We start from the raw sequence: 25,699 nt of genomic DNA, 5'->3' as shown, positions 1-25,699 counted from the left end.
TCTGTGAAAAGGTGACACTTTATTACACAAACACCCGCCACCCTCGAAGCAAGTCAGGCAGGTGGGTCGCTGGGCTGTCCCAGGGGGCCGATGCCTTCACCGGGGGAGGCCCTGGGGCGTGCTGGGCCCCGAGACCCCCTGTGTGTCCGGAGGCCCGGTGTCATAGCCCAGCTTCCTCATGTCCTTGGTCACCACGTTGAAGAGGAGAGTGACGAAGCCCTGGGAGCGGACGCGGGTCACTGAGGACAGAAGGGCAGCGTTAGCTGGGCCCGTGCCCCTCACCGGGAGAAGGGGCTGCAGTGGGGACAAGGGGACGGATGGACGTGGCCACCCCTCCAGGCTGGGCCCTGCCCCCGCATCTGTGTGCTGGCGGGTCCCTGGCATCCAGCCATCTGACTGTGGGGGGCCCACCTGGTCCCACCTGCCCCGGGGATAGGGGGTCAAGCTTTACCTTCCCGGCCTTCCCCCTGAGCCACCACCTTGGGGTCTGTGTACTCGGGCCGCCGTCCCATGAACCAGCTGGGAAGACAGGAGACCCGGCTGAGCAAGGGCCCGCCTGGGGTCCCGCGGGAACTAGGCGTGGGCTGTCCCCTCCAGCCCTTCCCACACCACCCTCCTCCTAGGCCGGACGCCAGGCTTTCCCATCGAGTCCTCCACAGCTGGGATTCACTGCAGATGAAAGCGGAGGGAGATCTGGGGCTGGGAAGGGTGCACAGCCTGAACCCAGACAGAAATCCCAGACAGGTGACAGCAGCCGAGGTGGGGAAGGGGGGGCCCTGGGACAGTGCGATCCTCCCACCCTCCTGGGGAAGGAGGGCCCCACCCCAGAGCCCAACAGCCAGCCTTGGGGTGGGCAGAGGGGCCAGATCTGGGCTCTCCACTGTCCTCTTAACAGAGCAGGACCCAGGATGTCACTTCCTTTTCTGAGCGCTGGTGTTCTCACCTTAATGGGGACGTGATAATGGCCCCTACCCCATGGGGCTCCAGGCCATAAAGCATTAACCTCTTGACGTCTGAGCTTCCCACCCAGGCAGAGGGTTCTCCGCACCTCAGAGCAGGCCACGGACACGCAGTGAGCCAGCGAGGGGCTCGGGGGGCAGGGAGGGGGGCGGGAGGGGGGCAGCGGGGGGAGCCTCGCCACCTCCCTGCACCTCGGTTTCCCCATCGGAGGAGCAGGGCTACGCGGCACCTGCCCCCGGCTGCGCTGAGGACCAGCCGGGAAGCAGCCCCCAAGGGCCGGCTCCACCCCGCCAGCCTGGACGCTGCCGCAGGGGCCCCGCAGGCGCCTTGAGGCGGAGATGTGCCCGAGTCGCTCGTGCAGCGGTGTCTCAGGGAACCCTTGTGCCGTGTGAAGAGCGGCTTGGAGGCTCTGCGTGATGGCCCCAAAGAGACTGGGTCCCACTGTGAGGAAGTTAATTGCTGTGGTTTTAAGCCACCAAGTCCGTGGTAACTGGTTGCGGCGGCCAGAGGAAGTGGCCGCAGGGGAGCGGGCAGCCAGCAGGCCGAGGAAGGACCCCGGAGGCGGAGGCCCAGCAGAGGGGACGAGAGGAGAGGCTGCTGGAACACGGACCCCTCTCCTGGGACGACTGTCCATCCAGCTGCCTTCCCCCATCTCCGTGACCCAAGCACACACGGCCTGGCCCAGGCGAGAGCCCCTCCGAAGGGCGGGAGGCGGCTTTCCCAGCAGGGACTCCCTTCCCCAGGGAGACCTCACACGGGGGCCGCAGGCCTCCCCCTGTGGGCCATGGAGCAGCGTGGACCCTGGGGTGGTGGTGTCACCTCCAGCCGACGCTGGCCCTTCCCATCACGGTGGCTTCTGGAGGGCTCCCAAGGGCAGCAGGCAGGCGCCGCAGAGCCCAGGAAGTGTCCTCCCCCGAGCAGGGTGCCGGCCAGGGGGCCCAGGCGGTGCTACACGTTCCCCTCGGCCTGGCCCACCACCGGGGAGCTGAGCTGACCCAACCCGAGTCGGTCAGCCAGGCCCAACCAGCCCTCCAGCTCCTACTCGGATGAGGGAAGGGGCCAGAAGCCTCGGGCTTGGTCTCCCTGCAGGCCCGTGTCCGGGCCCCGCCGGCTGCCCCACCAAGGTCACCACCTCCTCGAGACCGTGTTGCTCCCTGCGCCCCGAGCCCCACCGGCCCCGCCCTCTGCTCTAGTCCCTGATCAGCTGTCACCTCCTGGCAGAGGGCCCTCGTGTGAAGGCGTCCAGCACGACATGGCAGCGGGGGACGTGACAGCCCTCCGCCCGGCCACTGAGGCCAGGAGTGGCTGGGGGGATGGATGTGCAAGAGACTCACCTGGTAAACTTTTGCAGTTTAGACACAGATTCTGGGACAAACATGGGGATGGTCTTTTTGTGCCTGAAACAAATGTTTTCACAGACAGCTGTGCTGAGTCACGGAAAAGCGGCGGAGACTTCCGAGCCTCCAGCGAGGGGCGGCAAGCAGGAGCGCCCAGAGGTCAGGCAGTGCCAAGTCAGAGCCGGAGCCCCGCCCCCAGGGCTGAGTCCCCTGAGAGCCTTGTTTCCTTTGAAGGGTGGGGAGGATGCCGAGGGCTACAAACACCAACCCTGGCTCAGCTGTGCCCCTCACAGGGCCCTTGTCCTTCTCCAAATACCCGAACGCGCTGGCATCCTCCAGGAAGCCCCTGACAGTCCCCTGGACCGCACCCGGCTGTGGTCGCCCATCCCCCCTCCGCCCTCCCCTCGCGCCTTGCACTTCCCGTCTCAGCACCCCTCAGAGGTTCGCCCGCTGGGCCTCCTCCCTCCACCTGCTCTGACGGAGTCCTCGCCGCTTAGGGTCGGCTGACCCTGGCCACGCACCCCGTGCCTGGAACACTGTGTCTATACCCTGTCACCGTGCTTGACGAGAGCTGCGTCTCTCCATCTGTGCCCACTACTCGGGGGGCTGCCGAGGGCAGGGTCCTGTGGTCACACGTGTCTGACACATCTGTGTCCTCAGGCCAGCAGCAAGGGAATGAGTGTCTGAACTCCGACCCCAGCTGCCCGGGAACTCTGGCTGGACCCGCCCCTCTCGATGCCCCAGGACACCCCCTCCCAGGTGTGGGCCACGCCCCCGCCCTGGGGACTCCGCACACGCCCCGGGGAGAGCCTCGTGGAGGGTCCTCGGGTCCCGAGCCAGCGTGGCCCGGCGAGGGACCAGGTCGGAGGGAAGACCTACCGTCCGGGTGAGAAGGGCACGTGCACCGCCCCGTAGCCTCGGACCACGTCGTTCCCGAACACGTCCGGCCCATATACGCTAAGCACGATCTGCGGCCCTTGTGAAGGACAAGGCAGGGGTCAGCCCGCAGGCAAGCCCGGGGGAGGTGCAGGGTGGAGAGCAGGGCAGCGGCCCGGGAGCCCCCAGGTGTGGGCCTGCAGGGAGGTGGGGGAGCGAGCCTGCTGGCTGGGCCCCGTGCTGCCCGATCCTGCCACTGGACAGGCCCAGGGAGCGCACAGGGACCCGGCCGGGACCGGGGGTGTCTGCGTGTGGCTCAGGGAGGCCCCGCACCCCCTTCCTCTCCAGTGCTGCCAGTTCCCACCGCCCCCTGTTGGCAGCTCCACTGGGATACATCCTTGGGAGGCGGGGAGGCCCAGAGCCGGCCTGCCCTGCTCGGACCCGCGGCCACAGGACAGGCCTCGGTTTCCTCGTCCTCCAGACGCCCGGGCTCGGGCCTGATGCAGAGGAAGCGCTCCCCGGTGCTGGGGGATGTCTGTTCCGTCCCTGTCACCGCCTCAAAGGTCATCACTCCTTTTCCGTAAGGTTTCACTGCCAAAGAATGCATCCCACATGTGGTCCTTTGGTTCTGCTCATGTTGTGAACTTTGTATGAGTGGAATCGTATGGTACGTAGATTCCTGCATCCAGCTTCGTGGATTCAGTCTTTATGAGACGCATCCAAACGGAGTCACGTCTCCAGGGCAGGAGAACTCGGTCCCGTCTGGAGCCCATGGACGCCTGGGCTGTGTCTCCTTCTTGGGATGGTGCGACCTCTCGTCACAGGCGCTCCCGTGTCTGCCCAGGGCCGCGCATTCCCTCAAGCTGCTTCCCTGGGGGCACCGCACCCACACGCCCACCTCATTCCCATCCTGAGCCTCGGCACCGCACCAGAGCCTGGCGTCCTCAGGCTTCCTAACTGGGCTGTTCTGGTCCTGAATCATGGCCGCTCACTTTAGCTTTAATTTGCATTTTCCTAATTGTAATTGTTCTTCCTAAAATAAAGTTGAGACCTCGTCCTGTCTCCTGGTCACTCGGACGTCCTCTTTTGTGCGGTGCCTCGCTCAAGCCTCTTGCCCAGTTTTCAACCGGATGGTCTTCTCCTCACTGATTTGTAGTGTGTGTGTGGACTCCAAGGCTTGGTTTCTCACCCTTAATGATGTCTTTGGACGAACAGAAGCCCTAAATTTAACAGTGGAACCCGTGGATCTGCTCCTGTGAGGAGTCCTGCCGCGGTTCCCGCCTCCGTGGAACCTTCCTGAAGCTGTGTCACCGTGCTGTCCACATTTCCGTGCGTGTATCCATCCGGGATGGCCTTTGTGTGCCTGATACAAAGCAGGGACCAGTCGGGCTGCACTCTTCTTCCTGCTCGTATCCAGCTGCCCCAGGGCTCCTTCTCAAGACGCCCTTCCCCTCCTGCTCTGCCCCTTTGTCATGAATCAACTGCACATGTTCAGTTCTGCCCTGGGCTCCCTACAGATCTGTCTGTCCTGGTGTCAAAGCTGCTCTTGTGATTGTGCCTTATAATAACAGCTTGATATCTGGTAGAACAGGTTATATTTGATATTACTGTAAAGAATTTATTTTTAAAATATCGATTTCTACTTTTTATACAGAATAGAAAACACATTCTATTTATTTTTATACAGAAAGCAACTGATTTTTTTTATAAATTTATTTACTTATTTATTTTTGGCTGCATTGGGTCTTCGTTGTTGCACGCAGGCTTCTCTTGTTGCGGAGCACGGGCTCTAGATGTGCAGGCTTCAGTAGTTGCAGCAGGCGGGCTCAGTCGCTGTGTTCGCAGGCTCTAGAGCGCAGGCTCAGTAGTTATGGTGCTCGGGCTTAGCTGCTCTGCAGCATGTGGGATCTTCTCGGACCAGGGATTGAACCTGTGTCCCCCGCATTGGCAGGCGAATTCTTAACCACTGCGCCACCAGGGAAGCCCGCAACTGATTTTTGTATACTGATCTTATATTCGGCAGTCATGCCCCCTTATTAATAATTTACTGTAGGTTATTTTGGAAATGCTACATAATCATGTCACCTGTGAATAATGACAGGTGACATGATTCTAATTCTTATACCTTTGAATTGTACAATGTTGGTGGTCATAACAAGCATCCTGAGAGAGAAATCTTTCAACATCTCACTAAAATAAGTGATGTCTGCTCTAAGTTTTTGTGGCTAGCCTTTATCAGATTAAGGAAGTTTTCCTCTACTCCTGGTTTGCTACAGGTTTGTCATGAACGCATGTTGAATTTTATCACATCTTCTTCATCGATGGGTATGATGGCGACTTTCTTTTTAACGTAGTGAGTCTCGCTGGTTGATTTTAGATGTTGCACGAACTTCTTATTTCTGAATTAAACCCTCCTTGCTCACGATAGGTCACCCTTCTGGCGTCCTGTTAGGCGCAGTTTGTGGATGTCTGGCACCACGTCCCGGGCGGGGATGAGGGCAGCCGGGCCACAGGCCAGGGCGGGCTGTTCTCTCAGAGCTCTGAGGTGGCAGGATCTTCCTGGCTCCTGGGTCCCCAGCCCAGAGCGGCCGACAAAAGTCTCGATCAGCATCTCGATCACCTCTGCTGGAATCAGCAAATACTCCCAGGGGAGCTGTGGCTGGGGGTGTCTCTGGAGCTCTGCTTTTTTCCTGGGTCTTGGCCTGCTAAAGCGCCACTACTTTGCTACCTGTCTGATGCCTTCAAGTAGTTTTTCTGGTTTCGCTTTTTAATATTTTATTCACCTTTCCTAGCTGTCCTCAGCAGGAGGAGATCAGTCCTTTACCTAGTGCCCTGTTCTAGGAAGCCTGTGGAAGTTTCTCATGGACGATGACAGCAGGACTGCAGTCCCCACCCAGGGGGACAGCCAGGAAGCCTCTGCTCCAGACCCGCTGCGCCCGGTGAGCCTGAGCCCCCGGCACACGCAGCGTAAGGCCTGGACCGTGAAATCAGACGGACCTGAAATCAAATCCATGCTCAGCTACTCAGTGTAAAGCTGAAGGCAAATGATGTCACTTTTTTGAGTCTCAGTTTCCTAGAAGTGGAGAAGAATCTACCTACCAGATAGGGTTACAAAGCCTGGCCAAGCCCACCTAGGGAAAGTATTCACGGCCCCTGTGGGGCGAACCCCAGGCTTTGCACACAGTTGGCACTTATTAAGTGAGAGTGACTGATAACTGCCAGGTAAGGTAGAAAGCAAACACTGCAGGCGAGGAGGGCTTTGGGAAGGCCAGAGGTAGGATGAGGGCCAGGTACCCCGGGCAGAGAGAAGGGCAGGGACTTGGAGGAGGAGCAGGGCGCTCGGGTCTGGCAGAAGCACAGCTGTGATGGACAGGGGAGAGCTGTCAGGGCAGGCCTCCTGGCCAGACTGCTGAGCCAGGCTCTGGCCTACGCAGGCAGGCGCTACCCAAGGCTTCAGGCCGGGCCTCACCGGCTCCGTCAGAACCTCAGAAAGGTCAAGTGCACACAGATGAGCAGGAAGGGGGCGGGGAGGAGGGGGAAGCAGCCAGGTGGCTGAGAGCACGTGACAAGGCTGGTCGAGGGCCCAGGGGACGGGCAGGGAAGGTCCGTGTGTGGACACGGGGGCAGGACGAGGCCCGCGGACTCACAGCCGTAGGGGTTGGTGCTCTTAAAAGTGACGTCGATGGGGAAGTTCCACACCAGCGCGCGCCGCGCATCCTGGCTCTTGGACGTGATCTGTGAGATGCCCTCCTCCAGCCCCTGCGAGGACGACAGTGACGGCCAGTGTCCCAGTTCCGGGCTACCACGCCCCTCCCCTCTCTGGGCAGCAGCTGGGAGAGCTGTTTCCTTCACCATCTGCTGCCAAACGAAGGGACCTGAGACGTAATGGAGGGGCTCCCAGGTCTCTGAGGGTTCTCATCCATGAGGGCCTGAAACCTCGAGGCCCCAGCCCTCCCCCGGCGCCCGAGCTCCACCTGCGCCTTGGCCTCACTGAGGGGACGGTGTCGCCCTCTCCCCTGTCACCATCGGCACGCGTGTGCGTGTCACTTTCTTGGTCACAAAGCAACGCTCCTTGGCCCTATGCCCCCCCCACCCTTTGTTCCCAGCCAAGCTTCTTAAAAGACATGTCGACACTCACCAGCTCCAATTCCTTCTCACTTTGCATCCCTGAACCCACCCCAATCTGACCTCTGGCCCCCACTCTACCAAAGTGTTCCTGTCAAGTCACCAGTGGCTCGGCTGGCTGTGATGTGGTCCCTTCTCTGTCCCCATTTCACTGGCCCCCGCCTCCCAGGTCAAACATGCCAGGCACACCCCCCGCCTCAGGGCCTTTGCACGCTCCGCACCTTCTGCCTGCCTAGTTCTTTCCACAGTCTTCCACACAGCTTGTCCCCTTGCCTCCTTCAGCTCTGTGCTCAGCTACCGTCTCCATGAGGCCTTTTCTGGCCTCTCATCCCTCCTCTTCTTGCCTCTGCTTTCCCCCAGCGTGTCACCAGCCAACAGCGTGGAGTGTTTACTACCCCGTGTCTGTCTTCCCCTCAAGAACGTGCACCCAGCAGGACCAGGGCTTGACTGGCTTTGTTCACCACTGCGTCCCCATCACCAGGAGACTCGGCAGTCATCGCTTAGCGGGCGCCTGGAGGACAGCACTATGGTCTCAGCTGCACAGAGGAGGGGCCAGGCTCAGAGCGGCCGTGAGGGTCACCCCAGCGCCCCGCAGGCGGTAACGTGGTGTGGGCTGAAGGGACGTCATCGTCCCTCTCCTGGAGACAGACCATTCCTCGGGGAGTCTTGGAAGGAGGGTTCCAGAGTCTCCCCACAGGCCGAGGAGACCGGCAGAGCAGTGAAGGGGCCAGCCCAGGGTGTCTGCACTTCGGCCGCCTCCAGGCCGGCTCTCTGGGGTCTGCCCACCCGCGCTGCCCAAACATCCCTACTTGCTGCCACGCGCCAGCTCCCAGGACAGGGCGCGCGAGCGAGCACGGCCTCGGGGGAGGGTCAGGGAGCACCGCGGCGCTGCATTCTCTGCCCCGGCTTCACCGGGAACAAACTCGCATGCGGGTCCCCCCTGAACTCAGTGTCCACCTTTCAACTGGTTCTGAACTGGGAGGGGAAAGGGTGTGATGGAGCCTTCAGAGACCCCCCCCCACCCCAGTCACGAAGGCTGAGAGTCTGGGAGGCCAAAGGGCCCAGCTTACCGCCGTGGGGGCCCAGTCCTGGCCGTACACGAAACAGTACTTGCAGTAGAGATCGTCATACTCAGGAAACTGAGGAAATAAGCACACACAGCTTCTGCTCACAGGGACTCAGGCTGAGGCTGGCTGCTGGCCAGGCAGGTGCGGCCACCAGTAACTCCGCACATGAGGGACCCGGTGGGGGGGGGGCGGGGGCTAAGAGACAGCAGGGGCTGTGGACATGGAGCTCAGCGGAGGGTCTGGGGCCCAAGATGTGGGCGAGTCCAGGACCGCTACTGCCCCCGGGCCTTTGCTCAGGCTCTGCCTCCTGTATGACATACCCTTCCCATTCCTTCACCTGGAGCTTTCCTGCTCACCCTTCAAAACTGATCCTTCAGGGAGCCTGCCCTAACTTCCGGGCCGTCTTGGGGCCACTTCCTAGCTCCCGCAGCCCCTGGTGCTTCCCTCCATCACAGCACTGACTGTTTATTTCTCTCAACCCCATTAGACTGTGAGCAAGGGACAGGTGTGCGAGCTTTCTGTGTCCCCAGCACCCGGCACAGGGGCAGGCACAGGAGCAGCTCTAAGGAAATGGTGCTGAAGTGAAAGGTCTGAGAAGGCAGGGTGCTATTAGGACACAGAGCAGCATATGCTTGGCCTGCGAGAGGAGGGGCCCCGAGCAGAGGGGGAGGAAGAGTGGGGATGAGGTGGCTGCTGAGAGCACAGACACATGTGACCCAGCCCAGCTGAGGGCCCTGATGGGATAGAGCAGAGGCGGGGACGCGGGTCTTGGGCACTAGGTCAAGGGGGAGGTGGACAGAGTGGGAGACTGGGGCAGCGTCCCTGATGAAACAGGAAGGCGGGAGATGCCCACTAAGAGTCAGGCCCCGGCAGAGCTTTACCTAAACCATCTCAGTTAGTCCTCACAATATACTCATAATATTTTAAAAACAGCCTGGAAGGGCAAGTCTAGCAAAGCTCTGACATCAGACCAGGTTTCAAATTCCAGTTCTGCCACTGCTTGTGGGCAAGTTTTCCCATCTGTAAAATGAGGGTGCCAGTAATACCTACTTCACAGGTGGTTGTGAGGACTGACTGAGCGGGGCTGGGCATGGAGTCTGGCATATACTATGCCTTATACACATTAATAACAAACGGTTCTTTGGACGTGCTGGGGACTGGAGGGTAGCGTCCCCTTCCGTCCAGCAGACCCCGCCCCCGCCCCGCCTCCCCCCCACCCCCCCCCGGCCGGGGCAGCCGCCACCATCGCTGCATCAGATCAAGCAGATCACTTCCCTTCCAACCCGCGCCCGAGGGCCTGAGAGTCGCGGGCGCGGGGCCTCGCTGCGCGCGGACCCGCGCTGGTCGCGTTGGGTGGAGGCCCCTGCCCGTGACTCCACGCGGGCTCGGCCGACTGTGGCCTCGGCCTCGCTCCACCCCCCAGGCCTGTTTCCACACCGCACATGGGGCGGAGGGTTCGCGCGACCTCGCGCCAAGCCTCTCAGACGCTGGCTCCCTCCCGCGAGGCTCGGCCCTGGGGGCACGGGTGCGGCCCCGCGGGGTCCACGGCCGCTCACCTGGGCGCTCTCCACCTGCCCGTTGACCATGAGCAGGAAGACACTGGGACCCGCGGCCGCCATAGCAAGGCTGCGCGGTTGCTAGGAGGAGCCGGGTTGCCCTGGAGACGGACGGCGTGGCACGCGGGACAAGTTTCTGGGAAGCGGGATCTTGGGGAAAGCGCGCGCATGCGTGCGGCGGCGCGCAGGCGTAGTCGGGGGCGGCGCGGCGGGAGGCGGGGCGGCGGGAGGCGGGGCTTCGCGGGGACTGTCGGCGCGAAATCCGTGGCTAGAGTGTGTCTGGTGGTGCGGGACCCAGCACACCCCTGGATCCGGTTACCCCGCGGGAAGTGTGTGTCCACTCAGACCCGGCCCCGCCAGGTCCGTGGGAGGTCCTGAGCCCGGAGGCGACGACCACCGCTCGTGGGGCTCAAGAGCGAGGCCCCCGACAGTCGGGGTCCGGCCCCGGTTCCGAGAGTCCGCGTGGGGCCAGCAGCTGCTTGCGTGGGGTCAACGGATGCTCCCTCGGGCCTTCTGAGACCCTCGCCTCCCAAAAGTTTATTAGACAAACCTGGGAGGGGTCTGGAGAATCCTTAAACCCGTGCCGGCGCTCCTCCGCGTGAGGCGGGAAACAGGCTGCGGAGGGCCCGCCCCCGGCCGCCCGAGCACCCCCAGTCGCGGAGGGGCGAGCCCGAGCGCGGCCCCGCCAGGACACTGGCCTCAGGACGTCACTGCTTGGCCGCCGGAGCGGGTCGTCCGCCTGCTCTTAGCTCTCAGCACGGTTCGCATTTGCACATTTATTACTGTCACAGCTCCGGCCAATGCTCGCCTCTCCCGACCCCCAGACGCCATGAGCACAGGGGCCGCGCCCACCCCGTGTCCCAGTTGCCTGGCACAAGTGAGCACTGGTGGCAGCCTGTGGAGTGGAGGAATAATTGAGTACGTCTCCGGTGCACAAAAGAGGAAGCAGATTCAGAGGCGAGGTGACTGGGACACAGTCACAGCAGCTGGTAAGGAGCTGAGCCGGGATTCAAACCCAGGACTCCGCGGGCTTGCAACCCTCACTGCTTCCTTGCCTGGTCCTGGCCCAGCGCCAAGGGTGCCTCTTGGCCGGGGTGTCAAAGGTGGCGTTGGAGACCTTATCCCGGATCCAGAAAATGAAGGGATGGACAGGTGTGAAGACTTCAGGGCGGCTGAGCACCCAGCAGGGCCCGCAGGTCATCACACCCTGCAGCAGCCAGCTGCCAGCTTGGGAGCAGACCAGGGTGGTCCCACGGGACACCTGTGCGGGAGAAGGAAGGAGGGGTCACAGCCAGCCTGGGCCCACCGACCGTCCCCCCACCCCCCTCAGGTGAGCAAAGATACTTGACAGCGGAGGGGGCTTGGGCAGCCAGTGTTCACACCTCTGGCAAGAGAGGCTGAAGGCTCGGGAGGCCGGCTCAGGTGGGAGTTGGCCTCCACCAGGCCTTGGCCATATCCCTTCCCCCACCCCTCACACCCTCCCACTTAAAATGCGTCTTCACAGATGATACCACTCTCGCCCAGCTCTTTCCTCCTTGTGGCTCAGTATTACACAAAAGACAGTTTTCAACAAAATGCTTTCTATTATCAAATAACCAGGGGCCCCCTGTAACTGCAAACCTGACCATGTCCAAGGCTGCCCCACGTCCGCACAGAACCTAAAGGGGGAGTCTCCCCAGGGGGCGGGGTCTCTGGGATGGCCATCTGGGTGCAGATCAGTGGTCCCTCGGGAGTGTGGGAGGCGACCAGGCTTAGTGGCCTTAGGAGGGACCGTGGGGACGGGTGGGGCACCTCTCCGGGCCTGTGCAGGGCCAGGCTGGAACCCGCACCACCAGGTGGGGTGGGCTGGCGTGGGTCTGGCCCACTGGGCGCCCTTGGGCAGGCTGGCCTTTGGGTCAGGACAGTCAGACTGGAGGCAGAAGGCGTCTCGGCAGGTGCTGGCGTGCAGCAGCCTCAGTGGGGTGCTGCACAGCTCTGGGGGCGGGATGTAGGGGTCTGCGAGGTGGGGCGGGAGGGGGCCCTCAGCAGGTTGGCACCAGTCTGGCCGCAAAACTTCCCGCCCTCCTGGGCATCCAGTCCTCCCCGTCCTCTCTTAGTGGACCCCCAGGTCCCCCTCAGTGCAGCTCCGTCATCCGTTGGACTCTCACAGTCTCCTCAGGGCCACGCCCACGGAAACTGGGGACACACTGCGGCCCAAGGGAGGGGGCGAGGAGAGTGCCCAGGGCTGCCCTCCAGGCTGGGTGTGTCTGGAAGCTGACCCGGGCGAAGCAGGCGCCAGTGCCACCCTCTGCCCCGAGGCCCGTGTCCACGTGGCAGCCAGCGGCAGGCCAGAGCTGGGCTGTGCTCGGGGCTCAGGGGCTCTGGGGATTTCCGCCTCTGCAGGGCCCCAGCTCCATCCCAGCTGTCTGCCCGGCCCACCCTCAACCATCTCAGGCTCAAACCCCTGCGTCCAACAGGGCTGCCACTGGAAAAAACGCCAGGACCGGGTAGCCAGAGGGACGGGCTGAACAGCACTGCTGAGAGATGGTGGGCTTGCCAGCCGGGCCAGAACCAGGCCCCCGGACCTGGAGGCCCTGGGCCCTCCTGGGTCCAGCAGCATCTCCTCCACGCTGGCCTTGCTCTCACGAGTGTCCAGCGCCAGTCAGTCTGGGCCCAGGGTCACGCTGAAGTGGGACTGGGGCAGCTGTGGAAAGTGGGGGTGAAGAGGCTGGGCGCCCCCTCCTGGGGACCCTCTCCATCACCCTCCCTGGCCACTGCACCCACCCGCCAGAGCAGTTGGCACCTGTGAGTGCCCACTCTTGGGAGATGAGGGCCCCCTCGCAGAGGTACCGGCTGTCCAGAAAGATGCCGGCCTGCCAAGGCCACCTGGCTGGGCCCTCCCTGTTGTGGCGTTTGCCGGCCTGGGCCCTGCACGCTGGGAATGAGGCGTCACAGCTGAGCTCTGGGTCCCAGAGCGCTGACGTCTGCTCTCTGTGCCCCACTAATTGTGATCTCCTCTCCCCGTCCCTTGATCCCTTGATCAGTCTGCCCCGGGGGAGGCTTCCTCCCTTGCCCTGCCCAGAAACTCACTATAGGTGTGTGCCCAGCTCTGTTTGCATTTCTGTTAGGACAGGGTTAGCTGGCTACTGACCAAGGCAGCTGGGCTCTAGCACCCTGCTCTGGTAGCTTGGTTCCACCCTCGCGCAGGCCCCCCTGCCACCTGTCACCATCTCTGTCCTGCACAGCTTCCCGTTACTTGAACCCGAGTCTGGACTCTCGGCCCTTGAGGGGTGGGTGTCCCCCCTGCAACAGCTCCCGCCCTGCCCGCAGCTCCCTGTCAGCCCAGGACATTTAACCTCTGCAGCAGCCCCTCCCCACCACTGCCCTGAGGCCCACGTCGGGGCAAAGGGGAGCTGGCCTGGGGAAGAGGAAGCGCGGGGCAGGGCCTGCCCCTGGGTGCGCTGCTGACAGCCCTTGGCCCCTGCGGCGCGGGGGAACCCCTAGCCCCGCCCTGCCCCCGTCTCAGGTGAGAAGCAGAGGCCAGCGGCGCCGCCGGCACCCACGGTCATCCTCCCCCTCCCCCACCGAACACCCCACGAAGCTCTGCGGCACCCACGTCATAGCGACTCCGGGAGAGCAGCGCCGCTCCTCCTCCGGGGGGAGGCCGGGCTTCCCAGGATCGCGGGGAGTAGCAGCAGGGCTGCGGTCTGAACCGGGGGGGTCACTTCCTCTCACAGCCCTCGTAGGTCTTCCTTCCCAGCCCACCTCACAGTTCTCAGTGGAGGGCGCCTGTCAGCTCCGTGCAGAAGGGGGCACAGGCCAGGCCCACAGCTGAATGTCACTGGGGACAAAGTCCAGGTCCTCTGTGGGCTGTCGAGTCCCTCTGGGCCCCCCGCCGCTGCCTGCCTCCCGCACCCCTCAGCCTCGCGGTACTGGATGCCCGCACACATACACCTCCTTCTTTATTTATTTATTTTTCTATAAATTTATTTGTGGCTGCGTTGGGTCTGCGTTGCTGCGCGCGGGCTTCCTCTAGTTGCAGCGAGTGGGGGCTACTCTTGGTTGCGGTGTGCGGGCTTCTCATTGCGGTGGCTTCTCTTGTTGGGGAGCACGGGTACTAGGCGCTTGGGCTTCAGTAGTTGTGGCTCGTGGGCTCTAGAGCGCAGGCTCAGTAGTTGTGGCGCACGGGCTTAGTTGCTTCGCGGCATGTGGGATCTTCCCAGACCAGGGCTCGAACCCGTGTCCTCTGCATTAGCAGGCGGATTCTTAACCACTGCGCCACCAGGGAAGCCCCCCAGCTTCTTTTCTTTTTTTTTTTTTTTTTTTTAATTTTTTTTTTTTAATTTATGGCTGTGTTGGGTCTTCGTTTCTGTGCGAGGGCTTTCTCTAGTTGCGGCAAGCGGGGGCCACGCTTCATCGCAGTGTGCGGGCCTCTCACTATCGCAGCCTCTCTTGTTGCGGGGCACAGGCTCCAGATGCGCAGGCTCAGTAGTTGTGGCTCACGGGCCTAGTTGCTCCGCGGCATGTGGGATCTTCCCAGACCAGGGCTCGAACCCGTGTCCCCTGCATTGGCAGGCAGACTCTCAACCACTGCGCCACCAGGGAAGCCCCCCAGCTTCTTTAAAGTTACGAGTGCCTCCTTTGTATTGAGGTAGAATTCACAGAAATTCAAACCAACCCCTTTTAAGGGCATAATTCAGTGTATCACGGCGTCTTTGCACGTGCTGTTCCTTCCACCCTTTCTGCCTGACCTTCCTGTTGAGCTTCGAGCTCCAGAGGACCATCCTGTCCTCCAGACAAGCCCTCGCTGGGCAGGGGCATTCTCCACCATGGAGGGGCTGTGGCCTGACCGGGTCTCCTGGACCACACTCAACTCCCCGAGCGCCCACTCAGTAAGCGCTTGTCGAATGACTGTGTGAGTGAGTGAACAAGTGCGCAGAGGACTTTGGGGGGCGTTGGCGCTGGGACCTTGTGGGCCAGGGCTGAGCCCTCAGGTTCTAGCCAGAGGGAGGCTCTAGAGTCGGGCAGGAGGGGACCCCAGCTTCTAGCAGCACAACAGAATCACCCGGTCTGGGTCGGGGCAGCTGCCCAAGGCAGGGTGCCTCTGTCTCCAGCCTGTCCCCGACTTGCAGTGTGGTCCCAGGCAGGTCATTGCCCCTCTCCGGGCCCCAGTGTCTCACTAGGAAGATGAGGGCATGGCCTGGACTGTCCTTTTCCCACTGAGTCACTTGAAGGGCTGGGGGAATCCCTGGCCTCTCCAAATCAGCCCCAGGAGCCGGCTTGCTCCCTTTACCCTGAAGTTCAAGGGGCAAGTGCCAGGGGCAGCTTATTCCAAGGGTTAACCAGCAGGGGGAGCTGGGTTCCAATCTAAGCTCTGCCCCTCGCTAGCTGTGTGACCTTGGGCTGGTGGCTCAACTTCTCTGGGTCTCAGCTTACAGGAAACTGGGGATCATAAGACCTTGACCTCACAGGGCTCAGCAAATGGGAGCAGTGGTCTCCACGGTGAAGGCAGTAATGCCGTCGGAGTCCAGCTTGCTTGGAGACAGGCAAGTTGAATCGTTGGCCAAATTCTGGAAAGTACTGTAGGTCTTTAAAAACCCTTCATTTTCAATCCATTGGATATAAACTCAGTGTCAGCCAAAGCCAGGCAGATTAGTGAAGCTTGCCAGGAGTTTACATGTTGGGCACGTGGCATGACAGGCTGCGTGTGATGGAAAAGCCAATTAGGGCTTAAATACATAAGGCTCGTTTGTCTCAAACATCAAGACAGTCCAGAACTGACGCTGGCTTGGCCGCACCACCAGGGACCCGGTTTCTCCCCATCTTCCCGCCCCACCTGCTTAGCATGTGGATTTTGTCCTCACAACAAGACCGCTGATTCAGCTCCAGGTACAGGGCTATGTTCTAGGTGGAGCAGGGGGAGAAGCTGTGCATCCCCAGCAAGACTTGGCGTAGGACGGGACCTCCTACACACCCCAGTAGCGAGAACTGGGTCTCAGGGCCTCTTCTAGCCGCAAGGGAGTCTGGGAGCTTGAGCTCAGGTAAGGTAGGAAGGGGAGACGCAGTTAGAATAGGCGCGGAGCTGCACATTCTTCACTCCCACGAAGAACCATGCCTGCTTCTGTTGATCTCAACAAGCGCATCTCCACGTCTAGCTTTTGTTTTCCTCCTGTGCTGAAAGAGTTCAGGCATGGAGATAATCCAGGGGATAATGAGGCGCACTTAGTCCCAGGCAGTTGGTGAGGGTGAGGTGGCATTCACAATACTGAATAACTCACATGGCACAGGCCTCCACCGATCTGATCAGATGCCCAGTTGATCAAAACATATGCCCAGCCCTGCTCACAGATGCCTGCTGATGGGCCGGAAGCCACACCCACCAGCAGGTGCCAGCCCTTGTAGGCGTTGGGGTCCACAGCTGGGAAATCTCTGTTTTCTCGAGATCTCCTAATTTTGTCATGTTGGGTGAATTTTTAGATGACGTCATGTAGGACAAAGAAAGCCCATTTGTGGCGTTGGTATCTGATCCCTCATCTTTGGGTCTCACGGGGGCAGAGGCGTGGCCTGACGGGCTCGAGGGGCGGGGGTGGCATGTGCCGGCCACTCTCTGTGCTCCTGGACAGATGGTGCTTTCCTCTGGGACATCATTCCTTCCCAGGCACCCAGGAGAGAGACAGGTGGTTGAGGGAAGGGAGAAAGGGGGTCCAGGGGATGGTAAAAGAGGCTCCCTAGGAAGAGTAACAGCTGAGAGCTAGGAGCATTTAGAATGACATCATTTTTAAATGGATTGAAGTCCCCAAGGGTGGGGAAGGGACAATGGAAGGATGATTTTTTTAAAAAGTGTCCCAGATGAGACAGAGCAACGTAAGTGTCTCCACGTGGCGGTCGAGAAGTGGAGATGGCATTGTTAAAGTCACTTCCTCAGTTTTCTACTTGATGAAAATGGGTGATTTTTTAAAATGCTGTTGCTGAGTGAGTTATGCTTTTACATCATGTGTAGCTGATTGTAAGGACTTGTGATAGTTCTGGGATGTTTCTAATAACTACAAAATTTCTTCCCCTCTGAGGAATAGTGGGGTGGATGGGGGTTCCTGAATTTTAGGGGCTGTAGGTTGCGAAGTGCTTTCCCATCCATTCAGCCACTATGGTCCCCACAGTAGCTCAGGAGGTGGAAGTTAAATGCTCCCTCACAGGGGACAAAACCACGAGGCTCAGAGATGGAGAGAGCCGCACCAAGGCTGAGGGAGGCTCAAGATCGGGAGTGGAGCTGGACTGGAATCTGTCTGCGTCCAGCCGGCTCCTGTGGGGGTGTGTGGCCACGAGGGGGTCGGGGCAGAAGGAAGGAACACCTCCGATGGGCCGCTGGGGGCGGATTGAATTGCTCCAACCAAGCATCAAAATGAGCACCAAGGTCATGGGGACCAAGCTCGCTGAGCCAAGAGTTATCGCTCGCTCAACAGGTATTTACTGAGCACCTACTGTGTACCAGGCCCTGGGCTAGGTGCTTGGAGTAAAGTGGAAGACAAGACAGGCACAGCCCTTGCCCTAGTGCACTTGACTTTCTGGTGGGGACACAAGTAAGCGTGTTTGTGATAATTCGGGACAGTGGTAAGTGCTATGAAGAAAAAAATAAAGCAGAGAAAAGGGCTGGAGAGTGATGGGGGAGGGTTATGGTAGATGGTAGATGCACAAGGAAGCATCTCTGAGCAAAGTCCCGAAAGAAGCATGCACGGATGTGGGGTAGGCATTTCCACAGCACAGTGAGAGCACAGTAAGTGCACAGGCCCTGGGCAGAATGTGCTTGAGGAACAGAGAGGCAGACTGGCGCCTGCTTGCACGGCCTCGTGCTGACACACCAGAGACACTCATGCAACTCTGCCCCCAGCGATGTGCTGGGGGCTTGAAGTCAGCCACAGAAATTGGCAAATGCTAAAATTAGGGCTTTCAGTGCTTTATGTTTTATTGACATTTGTTTTTTCAGGGAGCACTTTCCCAGCACAGCACTGGGGTAGGAGATGGGTTGAGAGTGCCCCGGGCCCAGATCACTCAGGGCCTCAGAGTCCTGGAGGGTTTCAAGCCGAGGGGGGATGTGAAGCGACTGGGGTTTTAACTGGGCTGTCTGGCCACCATGTGGGGCTGAGACTTGGGACCAGGGAAGCTGGGAGGCTGGTGCTGCCAGGTTTAGCAAATGAAAATACTGGACATCCACAACTAAAGAACCATTCGTTGTGTATCTGAAATTCAAACACAGCTGGGCATCCTGTGTTTCATGTGCAGCCCACCCATAGGTGCCAGGCCAGAGGAGGTGGAGGGCCACAGCTGCTTCTGAGGGGTTCGCTGAGGGCCATTCCTTCCTCCTGCGGTGATCCTGACCACTCCCTCCCCACCAGCCCACACCCCGGCCATCCCTGGGCCTGCACACACCTGTCAGCTGTTTCCACGGGGCTTTTCCAGCAGATCTGAGAGAGGAAATCAGGCAGATGAATGCAGGGGATGACCTCACAGGAACCAGACAGCTGGGGCTGCCGCCACGCCCTGCACTCGGCCTCAGGGCAGCTGGTCCCTTCTAGACGGCCACCTCCTCCATCTGCCCCCCACTTTCCATGAGCAGGGCCTTATCCCACAAGACGGGGACGTTGGGACACAACCTGTCTGTGTTTCTCGAAAGATCACCCTGGCTGCTGTGCAGGGACTCGGTTACAGGAGCGAGAGGAGACCAAGGGGAGAGTGACTCGGAGATGACAGCAAGGCTCCTGGCGAGAAATGGTGGCGGCAGGGACCAGGCAGTTAGCAGGGGAAACGGTGCTTCTCCTACCCTGTCGCCCCTACTCAGGCTGCTCCAGCTGCAGCTTCCTCGCTCATTCCCAAACAGGCCAGGCACACCCTGCCTCAGGGCCTTTGCACTTGCTGTTCCTTCTGCCCAAAATGCTGTTCCCGCTGCCCGATCTCCACAGGGCTCGTTCCCTCTCCCCCTTCAAGTCCTTGCTCCAATGTCACCATCTCCACTGGCCTTCCCTGACCATCCATGTAAAATCACCACCTCCTCCCACCGTCAGCACTTCCCAAGTCCACGCCTGGGGCCTGTCACCTGAGACGCACTGTAATTGAGTGGCTTTGTTGCTCTCTCCCAGCCCAAATCCACATTCCTCACGGGGGGGGGGGGATTCGCACCTGTCGTGTTCACTGCCAACTCCCCAGCACCCAGGATACTGTCTGGCACAGAGTAGGTGCTCAGTGAGGTGGGGTGAGTGACAGGTTTTGGACTCGGGGCTGCTGCTGTGCAAGAGGTCGATCAGCGTGAGGGTGAGATGGGGGGCCTGGGTGGGGCGTTGGTGAGCGTGATAGTGGTCACAGGTCTTGGGGGCTTGTGGGGCGTCCCCTGGAGATGTTTGGGGAGCACCAGGTGTTGGATGGGCGCTCAGGAGAGGGAGGGAGGGCCAGGCTGGAGCAGGGTTGACAGTGCTCGGTGCAGAGCTTGGGGAGGAGTTCTGGTTGAGGAGAGGGCCCTGGGCCAAGCCACCAGAAGGAGGGGCCGGGAGAGGCGTGTGCGGTGAGGGTGGCATCCTGGTGACAGTCATCCCCGCTCACAGAGGACAGAGAACAGACCTGGCTCCACCCTCCCACCCAGGCAGGCCCAGTGCAGGCCTCGGGAATGCTCGGGGAGGGGCAAGGCCGTCCAGCGTTTGCCCAGCCACTGGGCCCTCGGGACCACAAGGACGGCACCCTGACGGCGCAGCCACAGGTGCTGGGACAGCATGGACCCGCCCCCAGGGTCCTGGTCGGCCTGGGTGTGCAGGTGGTGGAAGCAGGGCTGAGGAGAGGGTGCTGAGGAGTCGCAAACGGCCCAAGGCAGAGCCACCGGGCCCTGAGGTCAGCCCACGCACGCAGGCTTCCTGCTGCTGCCTCCACGCACCCACAGGCTGACCTTGGGGAGTATCCACCGCCTCGGGGGACTGAGCCACGGCACCGACCCCTGCCCGGCTCCGCGTCCTGTGGGCAGGTCTGCCCTGCCCTCCGGCCACCGGCCTTGCCGCCGGGCCCCCGCAGCAGCCCCCTGCCTGCCCGTCCTGGCTCCCCTCGGCAGCCCCCCAGGCTCAGCTCTCCCAAGGGGCGGGCACGTTCAGGCAGAAATGTTCCCTCCTCTCCCCTACAACCTGTGGGGACGGAGCTGGCCTGGCTGTTCTGGGCGCTGAGGCAGAACAGGCCCGGCATGTACACGGAGGGAGCGAGGGAGGAGCGAGTGTGCGTGTGCCCGGAGCGTACGTCCCAGTGGGCCGTGTATCTGTGTGTGTCCCTGCGTGCCCGCGTGTGCAGATCTGTGCGTACGTGGACGCTGTTGCGTGTGCGTCCCTGTGTGTGAATGTGTGTGCACAGTGGTGCCCCGCATTGTGTGCGTCCTGGGTGGGCATGAGCGTGTCTGTGATCCGGCAACCTAAGTGGACCGCGTGTACACACGAGCACTGTGCCGTGACTGTGCCAGCGTGTGCGTGTCACAGTGTGACTGTGTGGCCCGGAGGGCTCGGCAGCACTGCAGGAGATGGGAGGGGCAGCTGAAGCTGCCGCCCAGCACCTGCCTCATCCCCACCCCTGCCGCACTGCTCATCACCTGCAATACGGGCTCTGGGCCAAGGGGGGCCTTGGCACCCGCCACCTTTGGGAAGGAGCGTGGAGCGCCCAGGGCCGGGAGAGATGAGGGTGGTCTGTACCGGGAGGCCATGGACCCTGAGTGGGGGAATCCAGCCCCCCAGCCTCCAGTGTCCCCGAGAAGAGGCCTGTCTTGGTCTTGGGCACTAGGGCACCGCCCACCTGCCCTCTTGATCAGTAGATGTGGCTTTGCCCCTTCCACCTGTGAGCTACCTACTCAATATCTGTTCTCCACTTCTAACAAACCCTGATTTGGGGGGCAGCAGTGTGCCTATCTAAGCACTTGATTTCTGAGCCTCCCTTGCAGGTAGGGGTGGCCATGTGACGCAGTTCTGTCTAAGGAGATGTAGGTGCACATCTGCTGAGGGCTACCAGGAAGGTGTTTGCTCTTGTGATGACAGGGGACAGATGTAGTGCCATATCCTTCTCCTTTCATCCTTTATCCTGCCTGGAGCATGAATGTGATGGCTGGAGTGCAGCAGCCATTTTGCAGCCATGAGTTAAGAGAGGCAAAATGTCATGAGGATGACAGCCAATCGGAAGGGTGGAGCCTCAGTCCCTGAGGTGTTATTGAGCCACTAAACTGAGGTCAACAAAGTCCTTTGGATTTCTTGTGATGAAAGAAAAACAAATCTTCATGTGTTTAGGCCATGGTTGGTGGTTTCCTGTTATTTGCAGCCTGATGCAATCTTAACTGATCGTCTCAGATTGAAGGCTGGGAGAACCAGCTGCCCTGGCTTGCCCTGTCCCCTGACTGGGGGCCCTCCCTCCAGCCTGCCCAGAGTCCTGTCTGCCCCCAGCCTCTGCCGTTTACGTGGTTAACAGCAGGCCAGGAACCAGTTGTAATTTAGACCAGCTCTTCATGTTCTTTTAATCACGACCCTCACTACGCAGAAGGGGAGACTGAGGCTTTCTGAAGTCACCAGCCGAGGGGGTCTTAACTCAGTTGTTACCTCTGTGGTGGGTCCTGAGGGCTCACGGAAGGAGTTCTGGCCCCCAAATTCCCCTCACCAACCTGTCCCACTGGTGCTGAGGGGCCCATTGAGAGCAGGCAGCGTCCTTTGCAGGTTCATCCATTAAGCTGGCCCCCTTCTTAGGAAGGGTGTTCTGTCCACAGGGCCCACAGGCCACCCTCTCTGCTAGGAGCAGGAGCAGGAGGGCCAGCTGAGGAAAGTGGGGAAGGAGAAGGGGGAAGGGGCCGCAGGCTGACCAGTGGGTCCTGGCGCAGCTGCCTTGGCCTCTGCAGACAGGGGTGTGAGCTTCGCGGGCTTCCTCCCCGGGGGCCCCAGCCGCTCACCGGGTGACTCAAGGCTGACGGCCTTAGCCACAGAGGCGTGTCTGTGCGGGGAGAGTGGAGCTGGGTACCGGGAGTCCCAGAGGTGGAGGCAGTCCCCTCCTGGCACACCCCCACCCTGCACGTGTCCCTAGGTCACTCACCCCCACCCTGCACGTGTCCCTAGGTCACTCACCCCCACCCTGCACGTGGCCCTAGGTCACTCACCCCCACCCTGCACGTGGCCCTAGGTCACTCACCCCCACCCTGCACGTGGCCCTAGGTCACTCACCCCCTCCCCTGCTGAGCCCATTTCTCAGCTGTTAACAGGGACAGCGGCTCCCTCTGGAAGAAGGTGAGGGTAGAACTGTTTACACACCCAAGACGCGGCTCGAATGCCCCTGGGCCTGGGGGTGTCCGCCTGAGTGACCACGTCGGGTCCAGCACCTCCAGAGGGCCAGGCCCATGCCTGGGGCTCTCCTGGCTGGGCTGTCATTTCTCAAACCCAGAAAACAACCCAACCAGGGAGGTCTGAACATCCCCACTTTGCAGACGGGGACACTGAGGTCAGGGCCCCAGGGGTCCCGCACAGTGGTCCTCTGCCCACCTCTCCGGCCCGTCTCTGTGTGCCCCTCCCCCTGCCACCTCCACGCGGGTCTCTCTGTGCCTAGATGTGTGCCGAGCTCACTCGCACCTGCTGCTGCCTCTTTTTAACCCTTCCCTCCTCCTCCCTCCTCCTGGTCCTTTCACCGGGCTGGTCCCAACCTGGATGTCCCTCTGTGACTTCTCCACCTGAGCAAGTGTCCCCTCCTCACCTCCGGTGCCTGAGCATCCCCTCCTCAGCGCCGACCACAGCGGCAGCCACTGCCGGGTGAGGGTTGGTCTCCCTGGTGAGAGAGGGGCCGGGACCACGTGTCCCTGGTTGTGACACAGAAATACACAGTAAAGAATGCCTTGGCTGCGATGTGGCAGAGCAGGATTCAAACTCAGGTGTTCCTGATCCCAAAGTGTGTCTTCTGAAAACTAAGGGGCTTTGGGGTTGGAGGGGAGCCAGTCATGTCGGTATAGCAGCTTCCCGGACGGAGACCCCGCTCTCTGCTCCTCAAACTTCCCCTGCACTTCCTCTGGCGGCAGAGGGGTGCAGATGAGTGGGGCACATCTCATTCCTACTGGCATCCATCCGTCCTTCCTTAAAGCCCAGGTTTCCTTTGGGAAAATGGCCCTCGGCCGCTCCCCCTTCCAGAGGTGGGCAGGTGACTCAGGTCTGGCCAATCAGCATGCTTCCTCCCACGCCCCCCACTAGCCTGTCCAATGAGAGGCCACCCCGAACATTTGCTGGGACTATCGACAAAGGGGGGGGGTCCCTGGAGGTTGTTGGAAGGAGTCCACCATCCGGGGCTCCCCGATACCCCCAACATGACGAGGGTTAAGGCTCTGCAGCCCAGGAGGGCCTCCAGGGCTGGGATCAGAGACGGGGCTCACCAGGTGCTTGGACGTAGCTGAACGGCCTCACCCCCATCCACCATGCAGCTCAGGGGTCTGGATCTTGGTGACACCCCCATTGTCTCCCCAGAAACTCTGACACAACCCACGCTTCCTGCTCTCACCTCCCTCCACATCCGTCTTCAGGGATCCACTGCCACTGCTTGGTCCAGAGCCCCGTGAGGGCTGTCACCTGGACGGCATAATAATCTCCTTTTCTCCAGCCTCTTCTCAAGTATGCATTCCACACAGTTTGCCAGAAAAATTTCTCAGGATGGCAATTCTGAAGGGCGTTCTACTCAAACCTCTTAGGAGGCTCACAGTGGCCTAAACCAGGAATGGTGAACTTGGATGCGCATGTGGCCAGGCAGGAGGCACGGCCAGGAGGGCTGAGCGGTGGTCTGTGTCACGAGACCCTCTTCATTCCCACAGCTTAGTTGCTGCTTCTCCTCCTCCTCCCCGCTCCCTCCCATCCCCCTCCTTCCCCTCCCCTCCCCCTTCTCCCCTGCCCTCCCCTCCCCCTACCCCCTGCCCTCCCCTCCCCCTCCCCCTTCTTCTTTTGGAGACATGTCCCCTGGGCCTCTTTCATTTCCCTGCTTTTACTAAGGTGTTTCTACGCTGGTACAAGCACGTGATGAATCGCACCGTGTGACTCCTCCTCTCACACTGCCGGTGGGAGGCTAAAGTGACATAATCTGTAAGGACAGGGATTTGACACCCTGTTAGAGTCACGAGTGCAGTGCTCTTCAACTTGGCACACGCCTGCTTCTGGGTGGCTTAGACTCACAGCGCACGAAACGATGTGTTCAAGATACTTTAGCGCTACATCGTTTGCAATAGCAAAAAGTGTCCACCTATAGGGTCTTGGTTAAATATATTATATCTGTAAAGTGGTACTATGCAGCTGTAAAAAAGAATGAGATGGGAATTTCCTAGCGGTCCAGTGGTTAGGTCTCCGTGCTTTCACTGCTGAGGGCCTGGGTTTGGTCCTTGGTCCAAGAACTAAGATACCGCAAGCTGCGCAATGTGACCACCAAAAAAATAAATAAGTAAAAATGAAAAATGAAAAACTTAAAAAAAAAAAAAGAGATGGTTTCTTAGGCATGACATCAAAAGCACAAGTGACAAAAGGCAAAATAGATAAATCAGAGTTAATTGCAATTAAAAACTTTTGTGCCTCAAATGATACCACCAAGAAACTGATAAGACAACCCACAGAATGGGAATAAATATGTAAATCATACGTCTAATAAGGAGCTTATATCCAGACTATATAAAGAACTCTGCAACTCAACAATAAAAAGGAAAATCACACAATTCAAAACAGAAAAGGAACTGAATAGACACTGAACAGACATTTCCCCAAAGAAGAAAAATGGCCAATAAGCACATGAAAAGATGTTAAACATCATTAGTCATGAGAGTAATGCAGATCAAAGCCACAATGACATACCACTTCACACCCACCAGGATGACTACAATTTAAAAAAGAAAAAAAAAAGGGAAAATAACAAGTGTTGGTGAGGATGTGGAGCAATTGGAACCCTCAAATATACTGGTGAGAGCTTCCCTGGTGGCACAGTGGTTAAGAATCCACCTGCCAATGCCGGGAACACGGGTTCGAGCCCTGGTCCGGGAAGATCCCACATGCCATGGAGCAACTAAGCCCATGCGCCACAACTACTGAGCCTGCGCTCTAGAGCCCGCGAGCCACAACTACTGAAGCCCATGTGCCACAACTACTGAAGCCCGCGCACCTGGAGCCCGTGCTCCGCAACAAGAGAGGCCACTGCAAGGAGAAGCTCGTGCACCACAACCAAGGGTAGCCCCCTCTCATGCAACAAGAGAAAGCCCGTGTGAAGGAACGAAGACCCAACACAGCCAAAAATAAATAAATTTAAAAAAATAATAAAAATTTTTTTAAAAATTAAAAAAAATATATGCTGGTGAGATTGTAAAGTGGTGCAGCCACTGAAGTAAACAGTTTGGCAGCTCCTCAAAAAGTTTAAAAAGTTTACCATATGACCCAGCAATCCCACCCTTAGGTCTGTACCCAAGAGACCGGAAAGCCTAGGTCCACACAAACCTCGTCCGTGAGTGAATGTCCAGAGCATCATTATTCACAATAGCCAAAAAAGTAGAAACAACCCAAATGTCCATCAACTGATGATGGGATAAACAAAATGTGGTCTATCTATACAGTGTAATATATTCAGCCTTAAGAAAGAATGAAGTTCTGACACATGCCACAAGGATGAACCCGGAAAACATTATTCTGAGAGAAGGAAGTCAGGCACAAAAGGTCACACAGTGTATGATTCCATTGATCTGAAACGTCCAGAATAGGCAAATCCATACAAATTAGTGGTTGCCAGGGGCTGTTGAGGGGAAATGAGGAGT

General features: G+C 59.6%; 1 protein-coding gene across 11 annotated transcripts; it reads right to left on the bottom strand.

Moving 5' to 3' along the window:
* On the bottom strand, positions 1-10,106 carry B9D1 (B9 domain containing 1). Of its 11 annotated transcripts, none has more exons than XM_082441121.1 (7): positions 9,922-10,079; positions 8,369-8,437; positions 6,821-7,031; positions 3,177-3,273; positions 2,295-2,357; positions 452-519; positions 1-239 (listed from the first exon to the last, which is right to left on the bottom strand). In XM_082441121.1, exons 1-7 carry the CDS (start codon positions 9,982-9,984, stop codon positions 97-99), a joined length of 714 nt encoding a protein of 237 aa, XP_082297247.1. In that variant the 5' UTR covers positions 9,985-10,079; the 3' UTR covers positions 1-96. The 11 variants fall into 11 exon arrangements, with proteins under 11 accessions (XP_082297247.1, XP_082297249.1, XP_082297251.1 ...); XM_082441123.1 differs by having other exon boundaries at positions 6,821-7,028; XM_082441125.1 differs by having other exon boundaries at positions 6,821-6,932; positions 9,922-10,078.
* Between the last annotated feature and the right edge of the window lie 15,593 nt (positions 10,107-25,699).

The sequence above is a fragment of the Balaenoptera physalus genome (assembly GCF_965194825.1).
Source record: "Balaenoptera physalus genome assembly, chromosome: 20".
Taxonomy (NCBI): Eukaryota; Metazoa; Chordata; class Mammalia; order Artiodactyla; family Balaenopteridae; genus Balaenoptera; species Balaenoptera physalus.
Note: the sequence above shows the minus strand (reverse complement) of the source record. Positions and strands in the feature narration are given on the sequence as shown.

Bases quoted from the DNA above. Each gene is read 5' to 3' on its own strand.
- B9D1 (XM_082441117.1), bottom strand. From the start codon at position 10,091: ATGCGCGCGCTTTCCCCAAGATCCCGCTTCCCAGAAACTTGTCCCGCG. The intron at 8,438-9,921 runs GTGAGCGGCCGT...TTATTTCCTCAG, and splicing joins GGCAGGTGGAGAGCGCCCAG to TTTCCTGAGTATGACGATCT. The intron at 3,274-6,820 runs GTGAGTCCGCGG...GTCCTTCACAAG, and splicing joins GAGCACCAACCCCTACGGCT to GGCCGCAGATCGTGCTTAGC.